This window comes from Mirounga leonina, unplaced genomic scaffold (assembly GCF_011800145.1).
Source record: "Mirounga leonina isolate KUSES-001 unplaced genomic scaffold, KU_Mleo_1.0 Mir_115, whole genome shotgun sequence".
Classification (NCBI taxonomy): Eukaryota; Metazoa; Chordata; class Mammalia; order Carnivora; family Phocidae; genus Mirounga; species Mirounga leonina.
The window spans coordinates 36,057,869-36,078,240 of record NW_023270268.1 but is presented as its reverse complement, the minus strand read 5'-3'; the positions used below and the strand labels follow the sequence as shown (position 1 = coordinate 36,078,240).

The window sequence follows — 20,372 nt, the reverse complement described above, 5'->3', positions numbered from 1 at the left end:
ACTATTCAAAAAAAAATTGAAGGAAAGCATCCAAATTCATTCTATGAGGTCAGCATCACCCTGATACCAAAACCAAAGACACTATCAAAAAAGAAAACTAAGGCTGGGGTGCCTGGCTGGCTCAGTCGTTAAGCGTCTGCCTTCAGCTCAGGTCATGAGCCCAGGGTCCTGGGATCGAGTCCTGCATTGGGCTCCCTGCTCAGCGGGAAGCCTGCTTCTCCCTCTCCCACTCCCCCTGCTTGTGTTCCCCTCTCTTACTGTGTCTCTGTCAAATAAATAAAATCTTAAAAAAAAAAAAAAAAAGGAAACTAAGGCCAATATCCCTGATGAGCATAGATGCAAAAATCCTCAACAAAATATTAACAAACCGAATCCAACAATACATTAAAGAAATCCGTCACCATGATCAAGTTGAATTTATTCCTGGGATGCAAGGATGGTTCAGTATTCACAAATCAATCAATGTGGTACATCACATCAAGAGAAAAGGATGAAAACCATATGATCATTTCAATAGATGCAGAAAAAGCATTTGACAAAGTACAACATCCATTCATGATAAAAAAACCCTCAAGAAAGTAGGGTTAGAGGGAAGATACCTCAACTTAATAAAGACCATATAGGAAAAACCCACAGGTATATCATACTGATTGGTGAAAAACTGAGAGCTTTTCACTAGGATTGGAAACAAGACAAGAATATCCACTCTTACCACTTTATTAAACATAGTACTGGAAGTCTTAGCCAGAGCAATCATACAACAAAAAGAAATAAAAGGCATCCAAGTTGGTAAGGAAGAAGTAAAACTTTGACTATTTGCAGCTGACATGATACTATGCCTAGAAAACCCTACAGACTCCACCAAAAAACTATCAGAACTGATAATGAATTCAGTATGGTTGCAGGATACAAAATCAGTATACAGAAATCTATTGCATTTCTATACACTAATAAAACAGCAGAAAAAAGAAATTAAGAAAACAATCTCATTTGGGGCACCTGGGTGGCTCAGTTGGTTAAATGTCTACCTTCAGCTCAGGTCATGATCCCAGGGTCCTGGGATTGAGCCCTGCATCAGGCTCCCCACTCAGTTGGGCATCTGCTTACCCCTCTCCCCCCTGCCCCTCCCCCCCCACCACCCATGTGCGCTCTCTCTCTCATTTGCACTCTCTAAATAAAATCTTTAAAAAGAAAATAATCCTATTTACAATTGCATCAAAAATAATAAAATACCTATGAATAAACCTAACCAAGGAGGTAAAAGACCTGTACTCTTGTAAACTATAAAACATTGATGAAAGAAACTGAAGATGACACAAAAGGGAAGACATTCCATGCTCATCGATTGGAATAACAAATATTGTTAAAATGTCCATACTATCCAAAGCAATCTACAGATTTAATGCATCCCTATCAAAACACTGACAGCATTTTTCACAGAACTATAACAACAATCCTAATATTTGTATGGAATCAAAGAAGACCCCAAATAGTCAAAGCAATCTTGAAAAAGGAAAACAAAACTGGAGGCATCACAATCCCAGATTTGAAGATATTCTACAGAGCTGTGGTAATCAAAACAGTATGGTACTGGCACAGAAAAAGACACATAGATCAATAGAACAGAGTAGAGAGCCCAGAAATAAACCCATGCTTATAAGTCAATTAATCTATAACAAAGGAGACAAGAGTCTCTTCAACAAATGTTGGGAAAACTGGTCGGCTACATGTAAAAGAATGAAACTGGACCACTTTCTTACACCATATACAAAAATAAACTCAACATGGATTAAAGGCCTGAGAGACCAGAAACCATAAAAATCCTAGAAGAGAGTGCATGCAATAATTTCCCTGACATTGGCCATAGCAACATTTTTCTAGACATGTCTCCTGAGGCAAGGGAAAGAAAAGCAAAAATAAACCACTGGGACTACATCAAAATAAAAAGCTTTTGCACAGCTAAGGAAGCAATAATCAAAACTACAAATAACCTACTGAAAGGGAGAAGATATTTGCATATGACATATCTGATAAAAGATAGTATCTAAAATATATAAAGAACTTATACAACTAAACACCCCCAAAAGAAATAATCTGATAAAAGTATTGTGTATCGTGTCTTCTGACACAAACATTTTTCAAAGAAGATACACGAATGGCTGACAGACACATGAAAAGATGCTCAACGTCACTCATCATCAGGAAAATGTAAATCAAAACCACAATGAGACATCACCTTACACCTGTCAGAATGGCTAAAATAAAAAACACAAGAAACAAGAAGTGACGAGGATGTGGAGAAAAAGGAATCCTCATGCACTGTTGGTGGGAATGCAAACTGGTGCAGCCACTGTGGAGAACAGTAGGGAGGTTCCTCAAAAAATGAAAAATAGAATTACCATATGATCCAGTAATTCCACTACTGGGTATTTACCCAAAGAATGCATAAACACTAATTTGAAAAGACCTATGCACCCCTACTTTTATTGCAGCATTATTTACAATAGCCAAATTATGGAAGCAGCCCAAGTGTCCAATGACAGATGAATGGATAAAGAAGTGTGTGTGTGTGTGTGTGTGTGTGTGTAGTATTATTCAGCCATAAAAAAGAATGAAATCTTGTCATTTGCAACAACATGGATGGATCTTGAAATGCAGTAAGAGAAAGACAAATACTATATGATTTCACTTATATGTGGAATTTAAGAAACAAATGAACAAAGAGACCAAAAAACAGACCCTTAACTCTAGAGAACAAACTGATGGTTATCGGAGGGGAAGTGGGTGGGGGATGGGTGAAATAGGTGAAGGAGATTAAGGAGTGCTCTTGTGATGAGCACTGGATGATGTACAGAATTGTTGAATCACTATATTGTATACCTGAAACTAATATAACACTGTATGTTAACTATACTGGATTTAAGAAAATAATAAAAGTGGTATTTATGGAGTGCTTGCTATGGGCCAGGCTCTGTGCAAACAATCCTAACAGGTAGATATTAAATGGGGTACTATTATTATCCCCATTTCACCAGCAGTGAAGTGGAAGTCCGGGGGGTAGGGCAGATTGCCCAGGCTTACACAGATATTAGGGGAAAAGCTGGGACAGAAGCCATGACTTTCTGATTCCACAGTTTATAAATTCATAACCTTGGGGCTAGTAGTCTTCAAATGCTTTTGATTTTGTAGCCCTTTTGGGAAAAATTTCTGAACCGAGATCATTTAAATATGTATAGTTATTTATTTATAAAGTGGACTAATATATTTTGTATACTATAAAACATTTATGAAAATAGAAATTAAAAAGGATTTACAAAAGAGGAGAGAATTATTTTAAATAATTATTTTCTGTTTTAATTTTTTAGTGATACCAAAAATATTTTTTGCTCTCACCAGATATATATTATTCTAAATAATTTCGTATGCTTGATTTTTAGATGCTTGTCATTCTCAATGGCTTCATGTTTCACTGGCAAAATCTAAAATCACATTAATATACATTGAAGGCCTATCATTAGCAATAGCATATGTGTATCTGTATTTCAAATGGCCTTTGCATGTTTTCTGGAGTTTTTTGCCAGCTTCTTATCAGGTCAGTTTAGGTCACCTTACTCCTATCTCCCCATGTGGCCGGCTGATTGCTCACACTAGGTAGGAGCCATGGTATAAATGTTGAGCATTTTCTCATTGTTCTTCTGTGGCTACATTACAGGTTCTATCTTCCATCTGTACTTCTCTTGATTCCCACTGTGCTGAAGGGACTGTGCTGGGCTCAGGCATTTAGAGGCGAATCAGCCATGGTTGAGCGCTCATGGAGCCCCTGGTCTGGCTTAATTAACTGATAACTGCCACCAAGGGCTAGCAGATGTGGCGGGGGGGGGGGGCGGGGAGGTCAGGGAAGCATCAGTCATGGGGGGTGTACAGAGCAGGAGAGCTAGCCCAGTCGAGGGGGCAGAGTGCTGGTGGGGAGATGTTTGCCAGCAGTAACGCAGATGGGGAGTGTCAGGGACCTACCAGGCAGAGGGTAGGGCACGAGCAAAGGTGAGAACACAGAGGTGTGAGAGACAGGGGTGTACATGGGGGACTTGCCTGTCTTTGGTACCGAAACAGCACAAAGAGGAGTAGGTCAGTAGGGGCAGAAGATGATGCTGGGGCGGGTCACTGAGGCCTGCTGGCAAATACCATGAGCCTCCTTACTTAAGGCATCCATAGTAACGATAATCCTAACAACAATAAGAGGAAGATGTAAAAAGTACCCATAAGAGCTCTCGGGCACGTGGCTCTGTGCTCTGCCCGCACCGCTCATAAATAGAAGGTGAGTTAGAGCCCCAGGTAACTGCTTTTCCCTGGCATTGCCTGTCAGCCAGGGGCAGGCCTAGCACGTCCACACGCTCCCAGTTACAGCCTGCAGCCACTGTGGTCAGAGGCCCTTCCTTTTCCCATCTGATCGTGGCTCCAAATGAGGGGAAGGGAAAGCTCACAGGCCCTAATGCACCTGGGAGTGTCACCAGGCAAGGGCCCTGTCCCGGCAGGGACACTTGGAAGACGCCATCTATTGTCATGAGCTAAGAAGGGCTGCACTGGAGGTACCCCATTCCCTAGGGACCAGGGTGGCTTAAGGCAGTGAGTAATTAGGACTGTTAGAGGAGCAGCCCTTTAGGGACTCAGGCCCATGGGCTCCAGCACATCCATTAGCAGCTGCTTTGGAGGCAGAGAGGGAGAGCTAGAAGTCCTCTCCTGGAGGAGGCCGCAGAGGACGGTTAAACAGGTACTTCCCCTGTAGATCTGGACCCTGGGTTTCCCTTCTTTCCTTATCCTTCCTTCCTGTCACCACCCCCATCCCCGCCAGCTGAGTGCACCATAGCTTTCCCTGCAACGGAGTGTTTTTCCCTGGCAGATCATTCCAATTACTCTGCCTCCATCGGTAGCCCTCTCAATAATGGACATGCTGGAAAGTTCCCTGAGAGCTGAGACTAATGCTGCTGGATCAGACCTGACTTTCACTGTGTGTCTATTAAGGTGCAGCTAAATGTTTTCTTTGTGCTTCTTTAGCTTTTCTTCTGATCATCAAAATAATACAGGCTCACTATTGAACATTTTGCATTTGCAGCCAAGTGAAGGGGAGCAGAGACAAATTGGCTCTTAGGTGTCTCAGAGAACAGCACTGTTAACATCAGGTGTGTTTTCTTCTTGGCATTTTCTGGTGTGTGTTGTAGGTACTCTGTAATTTGCATCTTGCTTTCTTTCATTTACCATTTGGCATAAATGTCCTCCCTCCAACATCCTATCACATACATGGGTGGACCAATTATTTGCCAAATAGTTCATTTCTCTGTTATTTGTGTTGTTTGCAGGTTTGTTTGCTTTGCTTTGCTATCAGAAATTCCCTGCCATGGTGAATGATGGTATTGGCCTGAAGTGGGACTTGGCGTGGCTCTGAGAATGGAAGGCTCCTGCCCCACGACCCAGTGTGCATCTGTACCTGTTGTCCTCAGGTCACCCGGGGCCTCGGCTTTGGCGAAGCTGCTCACGATCTTGAGGTCTGGGAAGAGGGTCACCCCTCGGGCACTTTCAAACTGGGTGGTGGGTCTCCAGAGGCGGTCCGTACCCCGGAGGCTGATCTGGGGCTCGATGGCCTGCAGCACCATCACATAGGCATCCACGTCGGGGACACTGATGCACACATCTTCTCCGAAGCACCTGGGAAAACAGTTGCGGTCACCGCACTGAAGAGCGAGCCATGAATGCATCTACCACGTAGCCGGGGACGAGGAGACACACAACCACCTCTTGTCCTTGCCGAGGTCTCTGGACTGCCTCGGGGTCTCAGAGGGTATCAGCAGACATTCAGATTGAAAGCCACATGATAGTCAAAACTAAGTAATCAGTGGTAACATTAATTAGCCACTGCTTGGTATGTGCACTAGAATTTGGTAAGCAAATTGCCGTCTAACTGGTTGGGTACAGGCATCTTGCTGAGACCCCAGGGCTGAACTCTCTTGCACTCATGTATGTTGTCTCTCTACGAGGAGCTCCCCAGTGCTCCTGTTGTAGATGTGCCACGGATCATCTCCTTTCTCCTGATACACTGCCACAGAAACACCTGGAAGGCAGAATGCTGTGACCGCATGAGCAAGGCCTGAGAAGTTAGACAAGGTCCGTGGCCTGGTTCTGCCACTGTGGGGCTGGGTGACCCCGGGCAAGGTGTGACTCTTGGGAACCTCAGTTTCTCCATCTATACAGTGGGGATGACAATAATTAATTACCTCATAATAGCAAGGATTAAATGTGCTGACATATAGAAAAGAAGCCAACGCCAGAGGCTGCATCGTGGGTGGAGCTCAGTAAATGTTGGCAGACCTGACACCCTCATCAGATTGCATCAGGCATTCGAGTCACTGCCACTCTCCGCTGCTCATCTGGGCCAAAGACCTAGGCTACAAGAGCCCCGGGGCCCACATGGCCGCTCTGGGAACGCTGGGTAGACTCCAGCTGGTGGCGGCCATCAACTTGTAGCCCTTGGGAAAGTTCCTGAGGGAAGCGCAGTCTGGGTGGACACCATGCTGAGGCACTCCCTCTTCTTTGGGGTGGGCAAGTTGTGGGAGCAGTGGTGTGTTCCTGCCCCTGGTTTTGTCTGGCCTTCGCTGCACCAGTCCCAGAGGGCACCGTGCTGCTCGTCAGTTTATGGAAGCCTGGTCCCTCTCTTTGACTGCAGTGCGGAGCTGAGCTGGAGGTGCTTGCTCCCTATCGCAGGCCTCCAAGGGTGGCCCTTAGTGTGAAGGTGGGGGAGTGCCTCCTCTGTCACTAGAACTATTGAATATGATTGCTGCCTGTGGGATTTAGCCTGGCACCTGTCCCTGCCCCAGTTACGTGGCAGTCAGCAGACCCATCTTTCCCAGCCTTGTTCCTGTCCTCTGGCTTCTTCTCCCGGCTCCAGGGACTAGGTGATTCCCCTTCTGCCTGCCAGGAGTTTTTCTGGGGTCCCATCCTTGCTGCCCTACCAGGCAGTTGCTGTGGCTGAGAAACGATTTGATGGACCAAGAAGGGAATTATCCACAGGCTTCACTAATAAAGAGTCTCATCTCCTTTACTGAACTTTGATCCCCTGGGGACAAGAACCATACCCTCTCTCTCTTGCATACTTGTGGTATTTAGTTGCTCTACAAAGCTGGGCTGGCTGATTTAATCCAATTTAATAAACATTTGTCAAGTACCTACTATGTACCAGCTTCTGCAACCTTAAGTCAGACCACTAAAAACCAAGCTTTCTGAGAATTTACGGGATGTAGTACTACATTGGATTCTGAATTAAATAGAGAAAGCTGGATTTGTGCTGGCAAAGGAACAGAACATTTTCTTTCTGAAGAAAACAAGGAGAGAACAGAGATCCATTGGGGCATCCTCATAGGGCTAGCAGAGAAACTGCAAATAGCAGACAAAAGGTGAATTCTGTTTTGCCAGGGAACATTCCCCAGGGACCATCCCCACCACCTCAGCTGAGCCCCTGGCTGACCAGCGTCTGTCTACTCACTGGACCTTGGAAGAGACTCTCAGGTGCCGCACACCCGCCGTCGGGAACTGCCTGGAGTTGATGTAGGACACCTTCTGGAGGGCACGATTGATGTTCCCAATGTCGTCACCTTCCATCACCAGGACGGACTGCGAGGGGTTGAAGTGGTACTGGAGGAGGAAACGGGGTGGTGGCATGGGGGACAGTGATCAGTAACGGAGGCCACCATCTCCACGTACAGGCCACAAAGGCCCAGTGTCTCCAGAGTGTCTGCAAGTGTAGCAGCCATGCACATGGATGACAGTTTTATTTTTTTACACTCTATTTTTTGGACTATGTTCAGTTAGCCACCATATAGTACATCATTAGTTTTTGATACAGTGTTCAATGATTCTTTAGTTGCGTATAACACCCAGAGCCCTGGATGACTGTTTTAACCCCTCAAACAATTCCTGCTACCCCTGGGGGGCTTCCAGGCTGCCCCTGTAAGATTCCCGGGGGTTTGAAACTCTTGAGCCACAGGGTGGGATTCTGAATCCCCATCACAGGGCTCTTGTGGTCTAGCCTGTGGTGGCGTGGCCCCTGCCCCATGCCGCTGTGGGGTCCTGAGCAGCCTTTCAGCCCTTGGACAGCCTGCCCTGTCAGCTGGCTGCCTAGAAACGGGGGCTTTGGCTCCTTTCAGTGGTCTGGTCTTTGACCTTAAACTGCTCCTCAGTTCACCCTGTGCTCCCCTTCCTGATCCATGCTTCCAACCTTAAAGCTTATTTTTCAGTTAATGGCTCTCCTTCTCTCTTAGATCTCATTCCTGGTCTTGCTTCCCCGGGGCTCAACTCTGCTTTTCCAGGAGTTTTGCTCACTTGCTGTGTTCACTCGTGCCAACTGTCCCGGGCCTATTATCTGTTTATTCGGCTCACAGTCCCCCGTATCCCACACTTGGTGAAGGTCTGGGGGCTACGATGCTCTCCACCCAGTCACTTGAGTCGTCAAACCAGATAAACCAGATACAGACTCCTGCTTCTCCCTGCAAAGCCCCCGCAGTTACTCTTCCTGGCATCGAGCATGGAGAACTGCCATGGGATGGACCCGTTTGCTGATCTTCACATGCCTCTGAGTAGGAATTATTATCAGTAAGATGTCAGGAGTTTATCAGTGCATTTGGATGATGTGTCCAAAGTTCATGTCACAGGAAAAGGAGATCTGGATATATTTTTATCTATTTTTAAGTAATCTCTATACTCAACGTGGGACTTGAACTCACAACCCCAACTGAGTCAAGAGTTGTTGCATGCTCTTCCAACTGAGCAAGCCAGGTACCCCTGATCTAGATATATTTTTATGTAGCTACTTGGCAACATTTTTCTTTGGATAATATATTCACATAATTCAAATATACATACGTACTAAGTGAAAGTGTCCATCTTATTCCTATCTACCCAGTTTCCAATATCCCATCCCACAAGTAGTCACTGTTATATTAATTTCTTAGTGCCAGGTTGCATTACTGTTCATTATTAGTTGCTTCCCCTCCCAGTGGGAGGCTTATACATGCCTGTCCCATTGTCCATAGACTTGACTATGTGACGTAGGGAACGCTTCTCTGCAAGATGCACATTTTTTTGCCCTGTTGTACTCAGTAGTGCTCCTGTGACTTGCTTGGCCAATGAAATGTGGGCAGAAGTATTATCTGGTTCACACACATGTGGAAGATTTCACAGCCAGTTCCTGGTTTGCCATGTCCCTTTCCCTCTGCCATGAAACCTGCCAGGTTCCCTTAGGGCCTGGTCCATCAGCCTGGGTCTCACAGTGGGGGTGGTATATGGATCAGAGCCAAAGCTAATATATAATGGACACTGGGTGTGGACAAAAAAAAAAAAAGTTGTATAAACCACTGAAATGTTTTAGTCACCTGTTACTGCAGCATTACCTAGCCTATCCTGAAAGTTATACTTCAGCGTTCTTATGAAAATAAATTTCCTTTTTTCTTTCTTCCACCAATGGCAGCTTTTTACATACTTTATTGTACTTTAATTTTTTTACTTAGCTCATATCCTGGAGACTGTTCTGTGTTAGTACATCATAAGATTCCTCTTTTTTAACACTGTATAATATTCTACTGAGTATAAAATTATAATTTAACCAGTTTCTTATGGACATTTGGATCATTTCCAATCTTTTACTAATAATGTGACAATGAATAATCTTGTGCACATTTCATATGTGTGCAAATATATATCTCTTGGATAAATCCCTCCATGTGAAATGGTTAGGTCCAAGAGTATATGCACTTTAAATTTTGACAAATGTTGCCCAATTCCCCATTGCTAGGAATGTTATCAATATACACTCCCTCTCCCAGTGTATGGGAATGCCTTTTTTCTCAAAACCTCAACAGAATATGCTGTCATTTGGGATTTTTGCCAGTCCGATAGGTGATAAATGCTACCTTAGTGTAGTTTCAATTTACATTTCTCTTGCCATGAAGGAGACTGAGTATGTTATTATGAGTTTAAGGAAAAAATCCATCTATATTAACTTTTCCCTGATCTGACTCGGTTGTCTTTTTAAGAGTTCCCTGTTCTGTGCCTGGACTCTTTTTTTTTTTTTTTTTTTTTAAAGATTTTATTTATTTGAGAGAGAGAATGAGAGAGAGCGAGTACATGAGAGGGGGGAGGGTCAGAGGGAGAAGCAGACTCCCTGCCGAGCAGGGAGCCCGATGCGGGACTCGATCCAGGGACTCCAGGATCATGACCTGAGCTGAAGGCAGTCGCTTAACCAACTGAGCCACCCAGGCGCCCTGTTCCTGGACTCTTAAAAGGAGGTGGGTGTCCCATGAGTAGTGGTGATGATACTGACCCACATAAGGTCCCTGTAATGTGATCCCTAGCCAACCAAGAGCTTAATCCTTGCCTCCTTCAACTATCATTTGTTTTACTGTTACCTCCTCCTTGAGACCACCCCAGCTTCCCTCATTTAGGTCCCCACTGGGCTCCTATAGTGCATGAAATGGTAGTACAATGATTACATACAGTGACCATGAGCTCACAGAGGACAGGGGCTCCAACTCTTATCACTGAATCCCAGAACCTAGCCCTAGTACCCTGCAATCCCATTAGATGAACGAGTAAATGTTCCCCCTTGGCCCACATTTTACTCAGTATCATCTCCGGGTTACTCCCCCAAAAGACTTTTTCATTCACTGTCTTTTCAGCTAAGGCTCTGTGGGAGTTATTATCAGCACTCACTAAGCCCAGCTCTCCTTTGCATGGTCAGCATCCTGGAGGCTACACTTGGCCTCAGCCATCTGCCATGTGTGGGCGGGCCACGTGACTGCATCTGGCCAATGAGGTGTGAGAGGAAGTGAGGCGGGGCTCTTGGGCAGAGGCCGTGAAGAACCCTGCAGGCAACTCCAGGCTTCTTCTTCCTCCACTTTGGTGGCTGGAGTGTTCTCGGCAGAAACCCCACTTCACCTCCTGGGCTTGATGTGGGAGAATGACAAACTTTTAAGCATTAAAGCATAGGGATTTTGGAGTCATTTGTTAATGCAGTATTTTAGCCCACGTGGAAAAATTGAGCCCTTTCCAGGCAGGATTCTCACCCAAGGCTATGTGGCATCTTTGAAAGATCATGGGCTGTGTGGATTGCAGTACCCCAGTTCCAGTACAGACTACAGAATACAACTTTGGATGATTTACTTTGCCTTTCTGGACTTCATTTCCTCATTTAAAATACTGGGGATAGGGTGGGGGCGGAGCAAGATGGCGGAGGAGTAGGAGACCTGGATTTCGTCTGGTCTCAGGAATTCAGCTGGATAGGGATCAAACCATTCTGAACACCTACGAACTCAACAGGAGATCGAAGAAAAGAATAGCAGCAACTCTCTGAACAGAAAAGCGACCACTTTCTGGAAGGTAGGACATGTGGAGAAGTGAATCCGAGGCGATATTCGGGAAGATAAACCGCAGGGGGAGGGAGCCTCAGTCAGCCGCTACCAGCAAGTGATAGAGCCGCGGTGCACAAAATTGGAACTTATAGTTCCGATAGTCGGCTCTGCTGAGGGACGTCCCTCTAGTGGCTAAGTGGGGGGTGGAACCCTCACGGGACAGTGTGGTCTCAGGACCCTCGGGGTCACAGGAAGACCGGGGGTGCCTGAGTGCAGCAGAGCTCCCAGGGATTGGAGCAGGGAAGCCAGCTGCAGAGACGGAGCCGAGGAGTGGGCTCTCAGCTCGGGGTTGCCATAAACTGTGATCCGTGGCACAGTCAGGCCACTGCTCCTCCAGCAGGGACCCAACAAGCAGCAGATCTGGGGAGACTCCCCTTCCTCCCCCGGGAGGAGAGGCGCGGGAGTGCACCTCAGGGATCTGCTGGGTTTGGAGACTCCACATGGGGTTGGGTGCCAGAGATAGAAACACTCGGTCACAGGCCAGGTGAGCATGGAGTGTGGCCGGAGACCGGGGAGATGGGAGTGACTGACTGCTTTTCTCTGGGGGCTCACTGACGAGTGGGGCCCCGAGTTTTCGGCTCCTCCGGGGCGGAGATTGGGAGGCCGCCATTTTCACTCTCGGCCTCCAAAGCTCTGCAGAAAGCTTGCAGGGAACAAAAGCTCCCAAGAGCAAACCTGAGCAGATTACTTAGCCCGGACTGGGCAAGGGCGGGGCAATTCCGCCTCTGGCAAAGACATTTGGGAACCACGGCAACAGGCCCCTCCCCCAGAATATCAGCGAGAATAGCCAGCCAAGACCAAGTTTACCGATCAGTGAGAATGGCAGAACTCCAGCGCTAGGGGAATACTGCACATAGAATTCATGGCTTTTTTAACATGATTCTATTTTCAAAGTTAATTTTTTTTAAAGATTTTTTTTTTTTTTGAGAGAGAATGAGAGAGAGAGAGCATGAGCAGGGGGAGGGTTAGAGGGAGAAGCAGACTCCCTGCTGAGCAGGGAGCCCGATGTGGGACTTGATCCCGGGACTCCAGGATCATGACCTGAGCTGAAGGCAGTCACTTAACCAACTGAGCCATCCAGTCACCCCTTTTTTTAAAAAAAAGTTTTCTTTTTCCCTTTTTCAACCAACATCTTATCAATCCCTTTTTAAAAACACATTTTTAGTTTTCATTTTTAGAGTCATATTCTATCCCTTCATAGTAGTTACCCTTATTTTTGACATATATATATAAGTTGGTCTCTCTAAAATTTTGAGATAGTTTCTTCTAACAGATCAAAATATACCCTAAATCGCTAGTGTATGGCTTTGTTTTAGTCTCCTGCCTGATCACATTCTCTCCCTTTATTTATTTATTTATTTATTTATTTAAAAAAATTTTTTTTTTTTAAGGATTTTATTTATTTATTTATTGGAGAGTGAGCGAGAGAGAAACAGCATGAGAGAGGAGAGGGTCAGAGGGAGAAGCAGGCTCCCCACTGAGCCAGGAGCCCGATGTGGGACTCGATCCCAGGACCCTGGGATCATGACCTGAGCCGAAGGCAGTCGCTTAACCAACTGAGCCACCCAGGCGCCCTCTCTCCCTTTTTTAAAAAATCCTCTTCTTTCTTTTTTCAAACAACTTATCAATTCCTTTTATAAAATCTTTTATAATTTTCATCTTTACAGTCATATTCCATCCCTTCATCATATCAACCCTTATTTTTGTACATATATAAGTTTTTCTTTCTTTAAAATTTTGGGAGGCACTTTGTTCTAACAGACCAAAATACACCCAAAATCTAGTGTGTGGCACTGATCTACGCACCAGCCTGATCATATTGTTTTTTTGTTTTGTTCTGTTTTTGTTTGTTTTTATCTTTTTCTTTTTTCTTTCTTTCCCTTTCTTTTCCCCTGGTTTCAGGTCTTTTCTGATTTGTTTAGAGTATATTTTCAGGGGACGTTGTTACCCTGTTAGCATTTTGTTCTCTCATTCATCTGTTCTCCTCTGGGCAAAATGACAAGAAGAAAAAAATCACCTCAACTAAAAGAACAAGAGGCAGTACCGACTGCCAGGGACCTACTCAATACGGACATTAGTACGATGTTGGAGAGTTCAGAATGATTTTTTTTTTTTAAGATTTTATTTATTTATTTGGCAGAGAGAGACACAACAAGAGAGGGAACACAAGCAGGGGGAGTGGGAGAGAGAGAGAAGCAGGCTTCCCTCTGAGCAGGGAGCCCGATGCGGGGCTCGATCCCAGGACCCTGGGATCATGACCTGAGCCGAAGGCAGATGCTTAACAACTGAGCCACCCAGATGCCCTCAGAATGATGATTTTAAAGATACTAGCTGGGCTTGAAAATGGAAGTTTTTAGAGAAACCCTTTCTGGAGAAATAAAACAACTAAAATCTAACCAAGTCGAAATCAAAAAAGCTATTAATGAGGTGCAATCAAAAATGGGGGCTCTAACTGCTAGGATAAATGAGGCAGAAGAGAGAATTAGCGATATAGAACACCAAATGATGGAAAATAAAGAAGCTGAGAAAAAGATAAACAACTACCGGATCACGAGGGCAGAATTCGAGAAATAAGTGATACCATAAGACGAAACAATATTAGAATAATTGGGATCCCAGAAGAAGAAGAGAGAGAGGGGCAGAAGGTATAATGGAGCAAATTATAGCAGAGAACTTCCCTAATTTGGGGAAAGAAACAGGCATCAAAATCCAGGAGGCACAGAGAACCCCTCTCAAAATCAATAAAAATAGGTGAACACCCCAACATCCAATAGTAAAACTTACGAGTCTCAGAGACAAAGAGAAAATCCTGAAAGCAGCTTGGGACAAGAGATCTGTAACCTACACTGGTAGATAGAGTGGCAACAGACCTATCCACAGAGACCTGGCAGGCCAGAAAGGACTGGCATGATATATTCAGAGCACTAAATGAGAAAAATATGCAGCCAAGAATACTATATCCAGCTAGGCTGTCACTGAAAATAGAAGGAGAGATAAAAAGCTTCCAGGACAAACAAAAACTAAAGGAATTTGCAAACACGAAACCAATCCTACAAGAAATCTTGAAAGGGGTCCTCTAAGCAAAGAGAGAGGCTAAAAGCAACATAGGCCAGAAAGGAACACAGAAATATACAGTAACAGTCACCTTACAGGCAATACAATGGCACTAAATTCCTATCTTTCAATAGTTACCCTGAATGTAAATGGGCTAAATGCCCCAGTCAAAAGACACAGGCTATCAGATTGGATTAAAAAACAAGACCCATCGATATGCTGTCTGCAAGAGACTCATTTTAGACCCAAAGACACCCCCAGATTGAAAGTAAGGGGGTGGAAAACCATTTACCATGCTAATGGACACCAAAAGAAAGCTGGGGTGGCAATCCTTACATCAGACAAATTAGATTTTAAACCAAAGACTAATAAGAGATGAGGAAGGACACTATATCCTACTTAAAGGGCCTATCCAACAAGAAGATCTAACAGTTGTAAATATCTATGCCTCTAACATGGGAGCAGCCAACTATATAAGCCAATTAATAACAAAAGCAAAGAAACACATAGATAACAATACAATAATAGTAGGGGACTTTAACACCCCCCTCACTGAAATGGACAGATCATCTAAGCAAAAGATCGACAAGGAAATAAAGGCTTTAAATGACACACTGGACCAAATGGACTTCACAGTTATATTCAGAACATTCCATCCCAAAGCAACAGAATACACATTCTTCTCTAGTGCCCATGGAACATTCTCCAGGATAGATCACATCCTAGGTCACAAATCAGGTCTCAACCAGTACCAAAAGATTGGGATCATTCCCTGCCTATTTTCAGACCACAATGCTTTGAAACTAGAACTCAATCACAAGAGCAAAGTCGGAAAGAACTCAAATACATGGAGGCTAAAGAGCATCCTACTAAAGAACGAATGGGTCAACCAGGAAATTAAAGAAGAATTAAAAAAATTCATGGAAACCAATGAAAATGAAAACACAACTATTCAAAATCTTTGGGATGCAGCAAAGGCAGTCCTAAGAGGAAAGTATATAGCAATCCAAGACTTTCTCAAGAAACAAGAAGGGTCTCAAATACACAACCTAACCCTACACCTAAAGGAGCTGGAGAGAGAACAGCAAATAAAGTCTAAACCCAGCAGGAGAAGAGAAATAATAAAGACCAGAGCAGAAATCAATGAAATAGAAACCAAAAGAATAGTAGAATAGATCAACAAAACAAGGAGCTGATTCTTTGAAAGAATGAACAAGATTGATAACCCCCTGGCCAGACTTATCAAAAAGAAAAGAGAAATGACCCAAATCAACAAAATCATGGATACAAGAGAGATCACAACCAACACCAAAGAAATACAAGCAATTACACAAACATATTATGAGCAACTCTATGCCAGCAAGTTAGATAACCTGGAAGAAATGGATGCATTCCTAGAGATGTATCAACTACCAAAACTGAACCAGGAAGAAATAGAAACTATAACCACTAAGGAAATTGAAGCAGTCATCAAAAATCTCCCAACAAACAGAAGTCCAGGGCCAGATGGCTTCCCAGGGGAATTCTACCAAACATTTCAAGAAGAATTAATACCTATTCTTCTGAAACTGTTCCAAAAAATAGAAATGGAAGGAAAACTTCCAAACTCGTTTTATGAGGCCACCATTACCTTGATCCCCAAACCAGACAAAGACCCCATCAAAAAGGAGAATTACAGACCAATATCCTTGATGAACATGGATGCAAAAATTCTCACCAAAATACTAGCCAATAGGATCCAACAGTACATTAAAATGATTATTCACCATGACCAAGTGGGATTTATCCCTGGGCTGCAAGATTGGTTCAACATCCGCAAATCAATCAATGTGATACATTAATAAAAGAACAAGAACGATATGATCCTCCCAATAGATGCAGAAAAAGCATTTGACAAAGTACAGCATCCTTTCTTGATCAAAACTCTTCAGAGTATAGGGATAGAGGGTACATACCTCAATATCATAAAAGCCATCTATGAAAAACCCAAAGTGAATATCATTCTCAATGGGGAAAAACTGAGAGCTTTCCCCCTAAGGTCAGGAACATGGCAGGGATGTCCAATATCACCACTGCTTTTCAAAATAGTATTAGAAGCCCTAGCCACAGCAAGCAGACAGCAAAAAGAAATAAAAGGCATCCAAATTGGCAAAGAAGAAGTCAAACTCTCACTCTTTGCAGATGATACGATACTTTATGTGGAAAACCCAAAAGACTCCACCCCAAAACTGCTAGAACTCATACAGGAATTCAGTCAAGTGGCAGGATATAAAATCAATGCACAGAAATCAGTGGCATTCCTATACACCAACAAGACAGAAGAAAGAGAAATTAAGGAGTCAATCCCATTTACAATTGCACCCAAAACTATAAGATACCTAGGAATAAATCTAACCAAAGAGGCAAAGGATGTGTACTCAGAAAACTATAAAATACTCATGAAAGAAATTGAGGAAGACAGAAAGAAATGGAAAAATGTTCCATGCTCATGGATTGGAAGAACAAATATTGTGAAGATGTCAATGCTACCTAGAGCAATCTACACATTCAATGCAAACCCCATCAAAATACCATCCACTTTTTTCAAAGAAATGGAACAAATAATCCTAAAATTTGTATGGAACCAGAAAAGACCCCGAATAGCCAGAGGAATGTTGAAAAAGAAAAGCAAAGCTGGCAGCATCACAATCCCAAACTTCAAGCTCTACTACAAAGCTGTCATCATCAAGACAGTATGGTACTGGCACAAAAACAGACACATAGATCAATGGAACAGAATAGAGAGCCCAGAAATGGACCCTCAACTCTATGGTCAACTCATCTTTGACAATGCAGGAAAGAATGTCCAATGGAAAAAAGACAGTCTCTTCAACAAATGGTGTTGGGAAAATTGGACAGCCACATGCAGAAGAATGATACTGGACCATTTCCTTACACCACACACAAAAATAGACTCAAAATGGATGAAAGACCTAATGTGAGATATAAATCCATCAAAATCCTAGAGGAGAACACAGGCAGCAACTTCTTGCTAGATATGTCTCCAAAGGCAAGGGAAGCAAGGGCAAAAATGAACTCTTGGGACTTCATCAAGATAAAAAAACTTTTTGCACATCAGAGGAAACAATCGACAAAACCAAAAGACAACTGACAGAATGGGAGAAGATATTTGCAAATGACATATCAGATAAAGGGCTAGTATCCAAAATCTATAAAGAACTTATCAAACTCAACACCCAAAGAACAAATAATCCAGTCAAGAAATGGGCAGAAGACATGAACAGATATTTCTCCAAAGAAGACATCCAAATGGCCAACAGATACATGAAAAAATGTTCATCACTCGGCATCAGGGAAATACAAATCAAAACCACAATGAGATACCACCTCACACCAGTCAGAATGGCTAACATTAACAAGTCAGGAAATGACAGATGTTGGCGGGGATGGGGAGAAAGGGGAACCCTCCTACACTGTTGGTGGGAATGAAAGCTGGTGCAGCCACTCTGGAAAACAGTATAGAGGTTCTTCAAAAAGTTGAAAATAGAGCTACCATATGATCCAGCAATTGTACTACTGGGTATTTACCCCAAAGATATAAATGTAGGGATCCGAAGGGGTATGTGCACCCTGATGTTTATAGCAGCAATGTCCACAATAGCCAAACTGTGGAAAGAGCCAAGATGTCCATCAAGAGATGAATGGATAAAGAAGATGTGGTGTATATATATACACATACATACAATGGAATATTATGCAGCCATGAAAAAGAATGAAATATTGCCATTTCCCACGACGTGGTTGGAACCGGAGGGTATTATACTGAGCGAAATAAGTCAATCAGAGAAAGACAAGTATCATATGACCTCACTGATACGAGAAATTCTTAATCTCAGGAAACAAACTGAGTGTTGCTGGAGTGGTGGGGGGTGGGAGGGATGGGGTGGCTGGGTGATAGACATTGGGGAGGGTATGTGCTATGGTGAGCACTGTGAAGTGTGCAAGACTGTTGAATCACACATCTGTACCTCTGAAGCAAATAATACATTATATGTTAAAAAAAAAAAAGAAGATAGCAGGAGGGGAAGAATGAAGTGGGGGAAATCGGAGGGGGAGACAAACCATGAGAGACTATGGACTCTGAGAAACAAACTGAGGGTTCTAGAGGGGAGGGGGTTGGGGGATGGATTAGCCTGGTGATGGGTATTAAAGAGGGCACGTATTGAATGGAGCATTGGGTATTGTACGCAAACAATGAATCATGGAACACTACATCAAAAACTAATGATGTAATGTATGGTGATTAACATAATAAAAAAAATATTTAAAAGAAAATAAAATAATGGGGATAGCAGTATCTACCTGTCCAGGGGCTTAAATGAGATAATGTGTATAATGAATCTAGTGCTTAAAGTGTTCAGTCTGAGACAGCTTTTCTTAGAATTCTGAACACTGTAGTTATTTCTGCACAGAGTCTTTACCCAACAGGTACTGCTGCCTTCACTGCTGCTCTTCCCCTGTGATCCAGTCCCTTCTGCCCTCCATGCCCTGAGCAGGGTATCTCTGGTCTGGGAGGTCTGGTCACAAGCACCAGTGCCTGTGTTGGGTTTGGGAGTCCCCGGTTACATGTGCAGGTGATGCCCCAGTCATCCTCTGAGTTGGCTTCTCCCTTGCTGTGGAGGACTCACTAGCGGAGTGTGCTCAGCCATAGAGCTGCCCTGTTTTGAGTGTTGCACAAATCATCCGTTTCAGATTTGAGCAGATTCAAGTTCATTCTTCTAAAATACCACTTACGTTCCCACATGTTCTTCTGCCTCCCTACGTCCCCCCAACCCCACCCTGTAGCATCCCTGCTATAGCAGAGTCATGGTGCTGTGGCTGGCTGGCTGCCTGCCTCCCCCAGGCAACTGTGAGCACCTTGAGGCCAGGGTCTACTGACTTTTCCACAGGGTCCCCACAGGGTCTAGCACATGAGAAACAGGAGACAAAATGATAAGCCCTGTGGAGGAGGCTGATCCAAACTTCGCATAAGGGCTGAACAGGAGAATTGTGGGGTGCCTGGCTGGCTCAGTAGGAAGAGCATGTGACTCTTGATCTGGGGGTTGTGAGTTTGAGTCCCATGTTGGGTATAGAGAGGACTTTTTTTTTTTTTAAGGATTTATTTATTTGACAGAGCGAGCATGAGGCAGAGTGACAGGCAGAGGGAGAAGCAGGCTTCCCGCCGAGCAGGGAGCCCGACGCGGGGCTCGATCCCAGGGCCCTGGGATCATGACCTGAGCCGAAGGCAGACGCTTAACCGACTGAGCCAGCCAGGCGCCCCGGGTGTAGAGATTACTTAAATAAACTTAAAAAAATTTCAAACAGTTCTTCCAGGTCTTCATCTGGCCCAACCCAGAGGGGCTGGCAGCACCCCGTGGCAATCAGCAGAGGGCGTGTTCCCACTGCAGCCAGCAGACAAGAGGATGGATAGGCTCCATGTTGGAGCTCCAGTTAAAACCCTAGTCTGGCCGCCTGAGCACCCTGAGGACTGCCACAGGGCATGAAGGTGGGTCCTGGCCGAGCCATGCATATAGTCCTTGCAGGATCAATAAGACCTTCCACCAAAGTAGGTTGGTTTTTTTTTTAATTGCAGTGTTCCCAGCCCTGTGGCATGACTGAGGGTAGGTCTCTGTATAGAACACAGAATGGCATTAGCATTATCACAGGGACAGGGGGCGGCTTCCTGGGGGCCCAGCAAAGGGTGACACACTCATTCTCTTTTGGAAAGCTGTGCTGTGGCCATGGGGATTCCTTTCTTTGAGCCAAGAAGCTGCGAGACAGATGGCCTTTGGGAGCAGTCAGTTCTCCCAGAGGGTCAGCCGGTGTCAC

General features: G+C 44.3%; 1 protein-coding gene and 1 long non-coding RNA gene across 2 annotated transcripts in view; one reads left to right on the top strand and one right to left on the bottom strand.

Annotated features, from left to right (window-relative positions):
- The window catches only part of CLSTN2 (calsyntenin 2), a 597,522-nt gene that overhangs the window by 10,954 nt on the left and 566,196 nt on the right, over positions 1–20,372 (bottom strand). The window contains exons 11-12 of the mRNA XM_034995881.1: positions 7,532–7,680; positions 5,483–5,700 (exon numbers count right to left, since the gene is read on the bottom strand). Coding sequence (XP_034851772.1) covers positions 5,483–5,700; positions 7,532–7,680 — 367 coding nt within the window. The remainder of the gene's footprint in view (positions 1–5,482; positions 5,701–7,531; positions 7,681–20,372) is intronic.
- LOC118004512 overlaps positions 1–20,372 on the top strand; it is a 93,790-nt gene that overhangs the window by 57,913 nt on the left and 15,505 nt on the right. The window lies entirely within an intron of this gene.